The following is a 13,918-nucleotide window of genomic DNA, read 5'->3' as shown; positions in this document are numbered from 1 at the left end:
CTCGGCAGCGTCAGAGGCCCTCGACCGGATTGCGCCACTGCGGCCCCTCCGAGGCGGCGAATCCCGGAGGCCTCCTTGGTTCACCGAGGAGCTCCGGGAAATGAAGCGCCGGAGGAGATGCCTAGAGCACCGTTGGAGGTCCGATAAGTCCGAATCGAACCGAGCAATGGTAACCACCTGCACCAGGGAATATACTAGGGCACTTAGGGCAGCTAAAAGATCACACATAGCCTCCCTGGTTGCATCCGCTGAGTCTCGCCCAGCCGCCCTGTTCAGGATAACCCGCTCCCTATTAAATAAAAGGGAGACGGGGGAACCCCTGCAGGGCAGAGCTGAAGAATATGCCCAATTCTTAGCGGACAAAATTGCTCGGTTTCGGTCGGACTTGGACTCCACACCCACAGTTCCAGCCGAGGCACAGGGGGACCAAGTAGAACAGCTCTGGGTTGAGTTTCAGGACGTTATCCCCGGGGATGTGGACAAGGCCATGAGAGCTGTAAGTTCCTCCACCTGTGTTCTGGATCCGTGTCCCTCATGGCTAGTTGCTAACTGCAGTGAGGTGACACGAGGCTGGATCCAGGCGGTTGTAACCGCCTCCCTTCGGGAGGGGAACTTCCCCGCCGCATTGAAAGAGGCGGTGGTGAGACCCCTCCTAAAGAAACCATCCTTGGATCCAGCTGTTCTTAACAGCTATCGCCCGGTCTCCAACCTCCCCTTTCTGGGGAAGGTTGTTGAGAAGGTGGTGGCCTTCCAGCTCCAACGGTCCTTGGAGGAAGCAAACTATCTAGACCCCTTCCAGTCAGGCTTCAGACCCGGTTACAGCACAGAAACCGCTTTGGTCGCATTGATGGATGATCTTTGGAGAGCCAGAGATGAAGGACATCCCTCCATCCTGGTCCTCCTTGACCTCTCAGCGGCTTTCGATACCATCGACCATGGTATCCTTCTGCGACGACTGCGGGAGGTGGGAGTGGGAGGCACCGTGCTACGGTGGTTCTCCTCCTACCTCTCGGACAGGTCGCAGTCGGTGTTAGTGGGAGGGCAGAGATCGTCCCCAAGGCCCCTAAATTATGGGGTGCCGCAGGGTTCGGTCTTATCCCCCCTACTATTTAACATCTACATGAAACCGCTGGGAGAGATCATCCGCAGGCACGGGATTAGATACCATCAATATGCGGACGATACTCAATTGTATCTGTCCGCCCCGTGCCAAATCAATGAAGCGGTTGACGTGATGGGCCGGGGTCTTGAGGCCGTCATGGACTGGATGAGGATTAACAAGCTTGTGCTCAACCCAGAAAAGACCGAGTGGCTGTTGTGTTTCCCTCCCAAAGATTTGGCCAACATTCCAACACTCAGGCTGGGGGGTCAAATTTTACACCCCTCAGAGAGGGTTCGCAATCTGGGAGTCCTCCTGGATCCACAGCTGTCATTCGACCACCATTTAGCGGCTGTGACCAGGGGGGCATTCGCCCAGGTACGCCTGGTGCGCCAGTTGCGACCCTACCTGAACCGGGAGGCACTCACAACAGTCACTCGGGCCCTTGTGATCTCTAGGCTGGAATACTGCAATGTGCTCTACATGGGGCTGCCCTTGAGGAGCATCCGGCGACTTCAGTTAGTGCAGAACGCGGCCGCGCGAGTGATCGCGGGTGCACCCCGATTCACCCGCATAACACCTATCCTCCGCGAGCTGCGCTGGCTACCTGTCGATCTCCGGATGCGCTTCAAGGTGCTATTACTCACCCATAAAGCCCTACATGGCAGTGGATCTGGATACTTGAGAGACCGCCTTCTGCCGATTACCTCCCTACGACCTATAAGATCTCATAGACTGGGCCTCCTCCGCATTCCATCTGCCAGCCAGTGTCGGCTGGCAACTACAAGGAGGAGGGCCTTCTCAGCAGTAGCCCCGACCCTTTGGAACGAGCTCCCCGTGGAGATTCGTACCCTCTCCACCGTCCAAGCCTTCCACATAGCCTTGAAGAACTGGCTCGCCCGTCAGGCCTGGGGATAAGGACCGTTGCCCCGCCCGAATACTGAATGTATGGTGTTGATTTTATTATATGTTGTCGTCTTAATGTTGTATTCCCCCTCCCTTGGTTTACTGTGAGCCGCCCTGAGTCCCCTCAGGGAAAAGGGCGGCCTACAAATGTCAATAAACCTATAAACCTATAAACCTCTGCTTTAAGAAGTTAGTGAATGAATAAATCTGTCCCAATAATGGTAATCAAAGCTCTAAATTGAAAAAAAACACCATTGGATTATAGCACAAACATCTTAATAGTCAAGTATTAATAAAATGGATTACTTAAAATCTGAGAAATAATTTTGAATGGTAAAACTAGGGGGAAGACAAATACAGGATCATAGTAGGTTTTTTAAAAAAATCCTGAACATTAATTATATTTACTTTAAGATGTTGTAATAGTTTTGCCTCCTATTTATATAATGACATTCTTTTAAATATTGGTACTCACACTTAGTTTTAATGTGTGTTTGTGTCTGTGTGCTCGTGTGTGTGTATGTGTCTATGTGTGTAAATACATAGTTTGATTTTTGTTGTTTCTGTATAAATTACTGCATAACATGATGTTTTTGTAGCATGGTAATTGAATTGAAATTTAATTTTGGATGAATTGTACAGTAAACTGTACAATTCTAACTATTAAGATAGATGTCACTAACATAAATTTTGTTTAAATGTTAATTTTACCATAGTATTGTTTTTAGCAAAGTGACTTGTATCCCTCTATATTTTCTATATATTGTAGTTTATGAAGGCTTCTAATAATAATGAATATTATAAACATTGATGTTCAGAGGCACTCTCATCTTCGGTTTTCAGGGGCATAAAATTGTTCTTGCAGCCTTATGATATAAAGTGGGCAGTAGCCTCTGAAATAGATTCTGAGATTGAAAGAATAATGAATCCCTATTAAAATAAAGCTCTGAAACTAATTCTTTCTTTGTTCTAGTGGCGACAGTGACCTGATCTCAAAAATCTGACTGGAGAGTATGTTCAGTTCTTCTTAGTGGGACTAATCTGTTAAGTAAATCAGTTCTATTCAGAATTCCAGAATATCTCTGTAGAATAAGAGCAGCAGGGGCTGGAGAGATTGTTCTTGTTTAGCTGGATAAGCTAGTTTGACCTTTTTGTCTTTTAAATCCGGACACTTTTTAAATTAGCTTATATCCTGTGCTAGTAATTGGCCATTTTAAATTTACATATATTTGAATGAATCTATTTGTGTAATTAACATATGCAAATTAGAAGTATGACTACGTTGTTCGTGCCCATTGAATTTTAGGCATACAATTTTGCATTAAGTGGTAATTTTATGCGGTAACACAACTCTGGTATGCATAAGGTACGGACTATGGTGAAAAGATTAAAGGATTCATCATAATTCCAACTAGTTTGTTTACTTTTTCTAGCAATAGTGGCTCTTCCAGGTATAGAGCTTTTGCTACCCTTAAAAGGAATCATAATCCTTCATGTGATAAATAAGTAGGCCTCAATCTGGTTATTTTTTTGGATTGATTATGCTTTCTTTAGTAATGTCTTAGCTTAGATGATGACAGATGTTATTAGTGCATGGTTAGTTTTAACTAAGCTCTTTCTTTTCTAAATGTATACCCAGGTTTTATTTACTGTAGCATCTTCTGTTTCCCTGATATGATTGAGGGGCAGCTTAGAAAGATAAACATGTGAACTAATCTTAAATAAAATTTTTGCCTTTGGCAGTCATCAGTAAATTCTTCAGTGTTTCTTTCAAGGCTTTGACATGTCAAGAAGTGTAAATCTATTCTAACAGCAAAATTCTTCTTGAAGCCTCATGGGGGTTATCAGTGTTTTGATCCTGAAGAAAATATACTGATTATAGAATATTTTGCCTTTTATTTGGTACTGGGTAAAATGAAATGAGCAAACTCCAATTTCTTTTCCATTACATTTTTTCATGTTTCATTTTTCTTATTTGCTATTAACAATATGATATAATACATATAAAACATTACTAATTCTAGGTGTAGCATAATTCTCATTTGTGTATATTTTAATATTGGAATACATTCATCTTCCTCAAAACATCAACAATTCTTAAATTTTTATTAGTGAAATATAAGTGTTACCTCTTGGACTATCTGTCATAAGCTAGTAAAGATATTTTTATCTTCTCAGGATTTTGTATGCTAAATTTTAATTTGTTTTTAAAATTGTACTGATTTTGTTTTAACTTCTTATCTGTATAGCGTAAATGATCCTGAGTTGTTTCCTTGCCTCCACAGAAACCAGAACTGTCTACTAGTTGCAAAAACTACTCACTCTCAATTGAGTAATATCCTAGAGTTGAGGATTGATAAACTGGACAAGTAAAAGAAGATATGAAATAGTTAGACAATATACATGTGGCCCAATTGGAAGATTAATTGATCACCTCTATATTAAAGGAATATCCCGGTTCCCTTTGAAGACATCAATTGTCTTTTTAGAATAGAGCAAGGAGTTTAAGAGAAATGATTAAGATTCATATGATATTCTGTATTGGAACACAAAAGGTCATCCAAAAAGAGCCTTTTTATATAAAAGGTGGAAAGGGAAGGGAGGGAAAGGAAAGGAAAGGAAAAAGAAATAAAATAAATTTAATGGTTCATTCCTCTGGAGGTGACATTTGCTAGGATCTTGGAATCAGCCCTCTGTCATTGCCTCCTTTATCTGGAACAGTTTCCCACAATATTAGAACAGCCTCCACTTCTCATTTGCAAAGGTATTAAAACCTGGCTTTTTCAATGACCCTTTGAGGTCTGGGGAATGGTGTTTCTCTTGCTAATCTGTCAGGATGAATGTTTATATTTGTGATTTGCTCTTTGGTGTGGATATAGCATATTGTTGCCGTTAGGGAGAGTTTTCATATTATTTTTTAACTTACTGCTGGTTATAGGCCTTGAAGGTCATCAATCATTTATGATTGGAGCAGTATATAGGCCTTAATTGCAAAGTTTATAGACATATTTAAAGATCTCTCTGATTGTACACTATAAAGTACAAGGTTGCTAAAATTCAAGCTTGTAAAATTCAGTGGGAATTAACCACCACTTAAAAAGTTAAACAAATGTGAGAAATCCGGCATCTATGTACTAGCACGATTGCAGTGGTGTCTATTAACTTTAGATTTTCTTGTAACCTAGTTTAGCAATCTTTTGTTACGCTGTATTAATGTAAAATAATGTTTCAATCTTTTCATTCGTATTTGCTTTGTAGATAACATAGTGATATACTATATTTGATCATATTTTATTACTTGTACAGCACTGTATTGTTCTATTCAGACAGCATTACATTTATTTTATTTTATTAAATTTATAAATGCCAGATTTAATTTTGATCCTGGGCAGGTTTGCATAATTTAAAACCATATAATTCCCATAATACAAAAAATAATGTTGGAGAGTAGAGCAGTCATCAATGAACCAAACAATTCACAAGGGGCCTATCACTACTTAAGGCTTGCTTAAGTGTTATCTAAATAAGATCAGGATATGAATCATATCTCTGTGGAGGAGGGAAGGTATCATTCCAGAGGGAAAACACAATAATAGAAAATGCCCATTTCCAGGCCCCATCAATTCCCCCATTCTACAGCCTCCAGACACTGGAACTAGGTTTTGAACCATTGCCTGGTCAACCCAGGATTGAGATATACAGTTGCATATAATCAGCACATCCAGCTGTACATCACACCCAAAGCCTCATATTAAACAGGTAGGGCAAGAGACTAACAGAGAGAATGATCTTGTCTATTTCTTTGGGTATCAAAAAATCAAACTCAGTCCAAATAATCTCATAAGGCTCCAATCAACTTACTTAAACTTGCCCAGTCAATGTCCAACTCTAGAACAACTTTATCCACCAGAAGTGGTGTATACTCCTATTAGGGCCCTGCAGGTGATCTTTTGTCGCTCAACCCTCCTTCACAAAACAGAACTAGTAGATGGTTATCAACACATGCATTAATAGATGAGAAATAACATTACACTACCCTTGTTGCCATGATGTAGGTCTGAATATAGGTTCATACCTGTGTGTAATCAGATTCATTCTTTGGCTTTTTCTAATAGCTTAAGATATTTTGGTGGTATTTTGGTGGCTTATGAGTACACAGTGATGCCAAGCTCTTCTGATCTGTTTGTTGTTTCAAAGATGGTTTTTTATGTATGTTGTCCTTTTCTTATATTGTGACAGTTACATCGCAATAGGCTGTTAATGAAGTTGCATGAATATTGGTTGCATTGGGAGATGTTGTATACTTAGTCTATATGAGAATAGGTTCATTAGGTTCATTAGAATGCAGGTCTTGAGATCACATATGAATGAATCACAAATGAATAAAGTAATCCCAGTGTGAAAACAACATTTGCATATAATTAAAATGAATGCGTTCCATGTTATTTTGTTTTCCTTTAAATGCAAACCTGAAAAATTAAACCAAATAAACTGTTTAAGAAAACTATTCTGATTAGTTACCCAGATAACATACAACTGGATTTATTAACCAGTGAAATAAACAGAGATGACTGAATGGAGTCCAGGTCCTTTCATCTACCACCCAAAATCTGTTTATGACTCTTAGAAGATCTGTTGGAGCATGCAGTATTTGAGATGCCCTAGAAAGAGAGAAAAATATGGAAATTCTGCTGTAGTGGTATGTATTTGATGAAATCCCTTAAAGGAAAAGAACTAAGGCCAAAAAATTGGCAAGTGCAGATCATCAGAATGAAAAATAAATAAAGTACAGGTATTTTAAGCATAGGCAGGAATTTAAATAGGAACAACAAGGTAATCTATCGGGTTTCACCAACTCCTAAATCTTTTTATTGTAGGCGATCTTGGAAAGCTAAAGCCACATACAAGTAGTCCTCCACGTACTATCATTCAATGACAATTCAAAATTATGATGGTGCTGAAAAATGGATTTATGACTCATTGCAGCACCTCTGTGATCACATGATCAAAATTCAAACATTTGGCAGCCTGTCCGCAGTTACAACTACATGGGCAGTTCAACTCTCCTCACCAGTCTATTTCCCACACCTCTGCTTTTTTGGGTGCTCTGCTCCCCACCAATTCTGCTGCTGCTGCTTGCCATGCCCCAGAAACTTCAGTAAACACCAGAAAGCATTCATTCACCCAGCTGCCTTCTCTCCAAGTTCCAACCTTTTGTTCCCAGTGCTTGCTACCTTTGGTGTCTCTTTTTCTCTAGCTTCTCTAGCAAATGATTTCTACATGTGGTTAAAGCAGCTCTATCTTTGGAAATGTTTTCTGAAGAGACTACAGCTTTAGCCATTTCAGGGGGAGGTTTCCAAAGGCAGCACTTCAGGCATTTCTGTTCTGTTCTGTTTCTGTTCTTCTTGTTCTCAGTTCAAGCTAATTTGTTTTATTTGTTGCTTTTTGGAATGACATCATAACATTGATTTTACAATGAATTAACATACTTTTTAAAAAGTGTTTCAACTTAACTCGTGATCTGTATTTTTATTCTGTAAGAGAAGGAAAATGTAGCATAGTTGCCATAGAAAAGAAAACTATGCGGAAAAAGAAGGTTGACAAGTTTTGTGGTCAAGTTCAATCTGAAATCAATAGAGTATGCAAACAAGATGTGCTGCTTGTGGTTGAAGACAGGAATGCCAAAGCTGGAAATAGTAAAAAGGAAAATGTAGTTGGACTGCATAGCAAACGGAAATGAAGCAGGAGAACAACTTATTTGTTTCTGCCACTCAAATGATTTCTTCATTGCTAACACAGACTTCAAATAAGCCAAACAATGCATATTTATATGGACATCACCAGATGGAGTACAAAGAAATCAAATTGACTATATTATTGATACAAAGAGGTGGAAGAGCTCAATTATAACAGCAAAGAAATGAGCAGGGGAAGTGTGGAAAATATAATGAACTGTTCCTGTGCTCTTGTGTAAATTCTTTACACTAGAAATGTCAACATCCAAGATTACCTTACAAGGTATTCCTTATTCCTATAACAATGTCTAGACTATAATTAAATCAGTATTCTGATCCTTACCAAGGTGGACTGCTACATGAATTGATAGATTATCCATAAAAATATGACAAGCGACAGAAAAAATATGTAAACTGTCTGTAAACCAAATAATGTGAAGAAAATAACACAGCAGTAACTAACAGATTGGAAAAAATCAATCCACATACCAATACCAAAGAAAGAAACTTTACAGAGTGTTTATCACAAATATTCTTAATTTTACATGCTAAAAATAGTACAAACATTTGTTCTGGAGCCATAGTGACACAGTGGGGAAAAAGGACTAAAATTATATATAAAGAATGTAAGCTTAAATATAAAGAAGACCAAACTCATGACAGCAGCTCCAGCAAACAACCTTAGAACTGACTATCAACAAAAAGCCAGCAATCAAGGAGTAGACTGTAGACTAATATATTATACAGTAGCGATGCAAGCCTTGTAAAAGACAATAAGATGCCTGGACCGGGAGGCGCTCTCAACAGTCACTCACGCCCTCGTGACCTCAAGACTGGACTACTGCAATGCGCTCTACATGGGGCAGCCCTTGAAGAGTATTCGGAGACTTCAACTCGTCCAGAACGTAGCCGCGCGAGCGATTGTGGGTGCACCTCGGTACACCCACGTTACACCTATCCTCCGCGAGCTGCACTGGTTACCGATCAGTCTGCAGATACGCTTCAAGGTGCTAGTCGTAACTTATAAAGCCCTTCATGGTATTGGATCTGGGTACTTGAGAGACCGCCTGCTGCCAATTACCTCCCACAGACCCATTAGATCTCACAGGGTTGGCCTCCTCCGGGTGCCATCTACCAGCCAATGCCACCTGGCTATTACCCGGGGGAGGGCCTTCTCTGTTGCAGCTCCGGCCCTCTGGAATGAACTCCCCGCAGGGATTCGGACCCTCACCTCTCTCCAGGCCTTCCGAAAAGCCGTCAAAACCTGGCTTTGCCGGCAGGCCTGGGGGTAATGAGTTCCCTCCCCTCTCGACATGTATGGTTGTGCAACTGTTGTTTACTTTTATTATTTGTATTTTGTCTTTTTATGTTCCCCTTTTTCCCCCCTTGAATTGTTCGCCGCCCTGAGTCCTCCCGGAGAAGGGCAGCATACAAATAATAAAATACAAATACAAATACAAATACATTCCTATCCCAAATAGCATTGTTAATTTTCAACTTTGGTGCTGGAGAAGTCTCCTAAGAATACCATGGATAATCAAACATAAAACAAATTGTTCATTGAACAAAATTCAGAGTTTTCGCTCAAGAGACAAATGGGTAGCTCAAATTAGCATATTTTGCAGATAACTCCTGATGTTGTGGAAATATTTATATTGTTATTTAGATTTTAAATTCTCTTTGCTGCCTATAAATAGAAATAAATCGAATCTGAAATTTTACAAAGACCCAGGGGTTTTTTTAGAAGTCCATAATGTTTGGAAAAATTAAAGGAAAGAGAAGAAGAGAATGACCAACAGCAAACTTGATTGCAGCAATGGTGGATCCAGCCCTAGTAGATCTGAAGGAACATGATGAAAATAGATCATTCTGAAGGTCTATCTATATGTTAGATATATCTATCTAACTTTTGCTAATGTTAATTTAGAAATATGTCTGTATCAAGACTTCCATCAACTAGGATATATATAAACATCATGTACACATTGGCTCTCTATTTGGCTTTAATTTTTCTTTTATGTATATAAATAATAATGATAGCACCTTCTTATGTTCCAAGTCAGAAATTATGAAAAATGGCTTCTAGTCAAGACAGTACTCAAATTCCAAACTGTAACTGCATTTGTTGTCTTGTTTGGAAGCGATCAACCCAGTTAAACATAGTGGCTTCTGTGCCTGTTTTATCTGTTCAACAAAGAAAGTAGTAAAGGAGGGGCAAAGAGATTATTTGTAGGCACATTAAAGCAGGATTTGACCATTCAAAGTGGACCCTTAGTTATCTGTTCTTATTTTTTAACCACTATCAGATTTTCTTCCCATAAACAACAGACTATTCCACATAACACATAGTATTCATTACGCAACTATGACATAAATATTGAAAACAATTCACTTCTAATACATTATTAAAAGTTCAGAAAGACCAAAAGATGTACAGCATTGCATAATTCTAAAAATCACAGACAGTTAGCATTAGAGTGTGTAAACCTTACTTGTTCAAAGAATGAATAAATACATTTGAAATTTCTAGCTTTCTGATTTTCAAATTTGTGACGTGAGACTTGTAAATTTGACAAGTAAATATTTGTCCTGCAGATTCTGTATTTCTGTTTATAAAATAACATATAACCTTTTCAGAAGTTTTTATCATGGATAATTTAATATTTTTATCAATCAATAATAAAGTTATTATTTATTTATTTATTTATTTATTAAATTTATATGCTGCCCAATCCCGAAGGATTATTATAATAAATAATAACTCCTAGATATTCTGTGGCTTTCAAAAATGCAATATTGATTGTATGGGGTAATAGTTACAAATATGTGATAGTGCTTAGAATAACAATAGACTGAGGTCAAAAATGTTAATTTTTTAGCATTTTTAAAACTGAAGTATTTTTAATTATGTACTTTATTCATGAAAGATGTACACAAATTATTTTATAAAACTAATTAGACACTAGTTTAAACTTGCAAGTTTTAATTCCAAAATTAGAATGTGACTACTCAAGTAAATGGACAATTAAAGACACAGTTGAACTTTTTAATTCATTTTAATTTTGATTCTGTAATTTTCCACCCAAAGATAAATATGAAGAAGTATATCCTACTGCAGCCATAACTTTTAGCATTAGCAATTTTTAATGTTACTAAAATAGTTCTTATGAGTATTGCTAGGCACAATAAACAGATTCTTCAGTCCTTTCCACATTTATCTTTATTAATAACTTAATCATAAAATAAAGTCTTAGTCATAAAATAAAGTCAGTCATAAAATAAAGTCTTTTAATTATAATAATCTATTTCATTGGGCATATAAGTGTATCTGATTCTTTGTGCATTCTCACAATATTATAAGATATACATTTAAATATCTGTTTACAAATTGGATTGAAACTTATAATTTCTGAATAAAATTGGTATCTTGGGGCTAATGTAGTACCTGAAAATAGCTAACAATCCTGGAAACACAGGAATGAAAGCATCAGTATAGACCTTCACTGCCACACTAATCCAAATATGCTCATCCATGATTTCTCATCAGACTAGAGAGTAGTAGAAGAACACATGTTGGCTTCCCAACCAATAAGTACTGATAACAACAGCAATTTTTCTCTAATTTCTCTAAGTGCATATCTAAGTGAAAGTTGAATGGCATAACAATTAGGTGGGTTTATAGTTAGTCTCAAACTCATAATAAAATGTGCTCATCCATGTTTTCTCATTGGACTGTAGAATAGTATGAAATGGAAAGATATAAATTTCAGTTTTGGATCCCTTACTAACAGAATGGCAATTAGTCCAATATTTTTTATTATTTGGATGGAGAGTACTTGTCAAATTTTCAAGTAATACAAAAGTCAGATATAGATATGTGTGTGTCTGTGTGTTACTATCTTGATAAATTAGAGAAGTGGATTGAAAGTACAGGATTAAATTTTAAAAAACAAACATCAGAAACACAATTATACAATAAGAGGCAAAATATGCATTACACCAACAGTAGAATAGTGATAGTGATGCAAGGAGCTAGGTATGTTCAGCTTTGAGAAGACAAGTTTAGGAGGGATATGAGAGCATTCTTCAAATACCTAAAACAATGTCCCATGAAAGAAGATCAAGATCTATGCCCTGCATTGTTTCGCATTAAGTTAGACTGTTTTGATAACTCTGAAGTGTTCTGAGTTCAAAGCAGAACTGCTTCTAAAATGGCACTCAGAATTAATGCCATGGAGCAGTGCAGACAAGACTTCTTCTGGACCGAGCAGTGAAGCCAAGAATCTGTCCCTGCATACACCAGAGAAGCCTTCAGAGAAATTGTGTAAGCCTTTCAAAGGACACAACTGCTTTTAATACTTTGCAGGGAGAGGCTTTGTGAAGCACTTCTGTCAAATGCATTGCACTGCTACAGCAAAGATCCTTTCTACATTTTTCAAGTGATATTATCTTTAACTTCTCTACTGAGCACAGAAGCTTTCCGAGATACTGAATTATGCAAAATTCTAATAATGATGTTCAGGAGAAGCAGAATTCTATACATAATGTAGTGTTTACATCATGTGCCATTACTGTGCTGTAACCAATCCATGGTTTTACAACTAATAATAACAGCATCTAGGTTTTCTCTTGGTCATTGAGAATGCGAATCAAAAGCGTGAACTGAAACTTCCTACCTTGCAAACAGTTGGTGCTGTCAAAACTGACAGTGCCAAACATCTAATAGGGATTTAAGTGCATGCCACACTACACAAACAAGTAATGGCTGTGCATATGGATATTGAATATGAAGCCAATTTATTTATTTATTTAGGAATATGGCAATTTACTGGCAATCAGAAACAAATAAATTTATCTTCAAAATAAAATTAAATCTTGGTTTAAGAAAGATAAAAGTTATCTGACCACATTGAATATAAAAAGCAAATCATATAAGCTACTGTGAGCTATAAATAATAAATGGTCTATACTAGATTTTTCTGAAAAAAATCCATCTGTTTCATATTAGCACAGCAGACCGTATTTTGTGATTAGATAAATATATACATTCTACTGCCAAAGATTCTGAGCCGTGTAAATTATTCGTTACTTGTTTGTTTTAAAATATTTTCCAATGCATCTGACAGGAGATTTATCTCTTTGGGTAGTAACAAGCAAAAACAACCAATTAGTAAAAATTTCAACTTTAATTTATTTTTCAAGTTTTAATATACTCCTATAATACAATTTGCTAGATACATTTTCTATTGACACTTTCACTTTTCATCAAACACTTTTCATCTAATGGGTACTCTGATGATTGCAGAGACTTTAACAAATGCTCAATAATGCTAATGAACAAGTATTTATGCATACAAGTGAATCTGTGAGCTTCTTACTTTATATCCAATAGTAATATTTTTATAACTTATTTAAGAGAATATCTAAGTTCCCATAAATTTCCATTTTGTCCTAAGTAGATTCATATCTGCTTACACATATTGTAAAAATATTGCTAAAACAGGTTTTCTACTTTGAATATCCAAAAGTTAATTGTCAAGTAATTCTTCATAATTATTTAAAACTCAATTAAATAATCTTCTAAAGTGTGAGTTAATGTTACCTGCATGCATTCTGGGATGCTTGAGTGGAAATTTAGGATGAACTAAAATGGATAGAGATTATTTTTCATGACCAGCCCATTAAATATTTAAATGTAGCTTATAACAAGCAGTTTCCTTAATGACTTTAAACTGAAGTGGGCAAAGGACAGATTTGCTAAAACAAAATTTAAATGTGAGCATACTGTGGAAAATAAGCAAGGGAATAAAAATCAGTCTGTTACCTTCTAAGGACACCAAAGAATTCTGAATTTAAAACATAAATGACAGATAAGATGGAGCTTATTTTCATATACAGTAATAGTATTTATTCATATACAGTATTAATCACCACTGTAGTTTTTGTATCATTTTCATTAGCTCTGGAACTTCTCAATTCCCATAAGTTCAAAACTTGGTTTCATTGTATGCAGTTGTATGTTAGAATATAACCTCCATAAATAGTGAGGTCCACCTGTAATAATTATTCTTCTGGAATTGGGATTGAGGAAGACAAAAAAATAACAGTAACTCCAATTCCAAAAAGTTTACCCAAGCAACAGAACTCAAAGGAGAGCAGTCAATGTGTCAGTCTAGGA

At 37.2% G+C, this 13,918-nt stretch overlaps 1 protein-coding gene across 4 annotated transcripts in view; it reads left to right on the top strand.

Annotated features, from left to right (window-relative positions):
• Positions 1-13,918, top strand: part of ELP4 (elongator acetyltransferase complex subunit 4) — a 135,736-nt gene that overhangs the window by 112,800 nt on the left and 9,018 nt on the right. Inside the window, exon 10 of one of the 4 annotated variants that reach the window (XM_087718703.1) lies at positions 2,979-4,403. The exons of the other annotated variants lie outside the window; for them this stretch is intronic. Within the exon in view, the coding sequence (XP_087574829.1) occupies positions 2,979-2,990 (12 nt within the window). The 3' untranslated portion in view covers positions 2,991-4,403. Of the gene's footprint in view, positions 1-2,978; positions 4,404-13,918 lie in introns of those variants that run through there. 4 annotated transcript variants of the gene reach the window in all.

Source organism: Thamnophis sirtalis, unplaced genomic scaffold (genome assembly GCF_051295495.1).
Source record: "Thamnophis sirtalis isolate CommonGarterSnake01/CBP01778 unplaced genomic scaffold, rThaSir2_p1.2 scaffold_1, whole genome shotgun sequence".
NCBI lineage: Eukaryota > Metazoa > Chordata > Lepidosauria > Squamata > Natricidae > Thamnophis > Thamnophis sirtalis.
The sequence above is the reverse complement of the archived record's forward strand: the minus strand, read 5'-3'. Positions and strand labels throughout refer to the sequence as shown.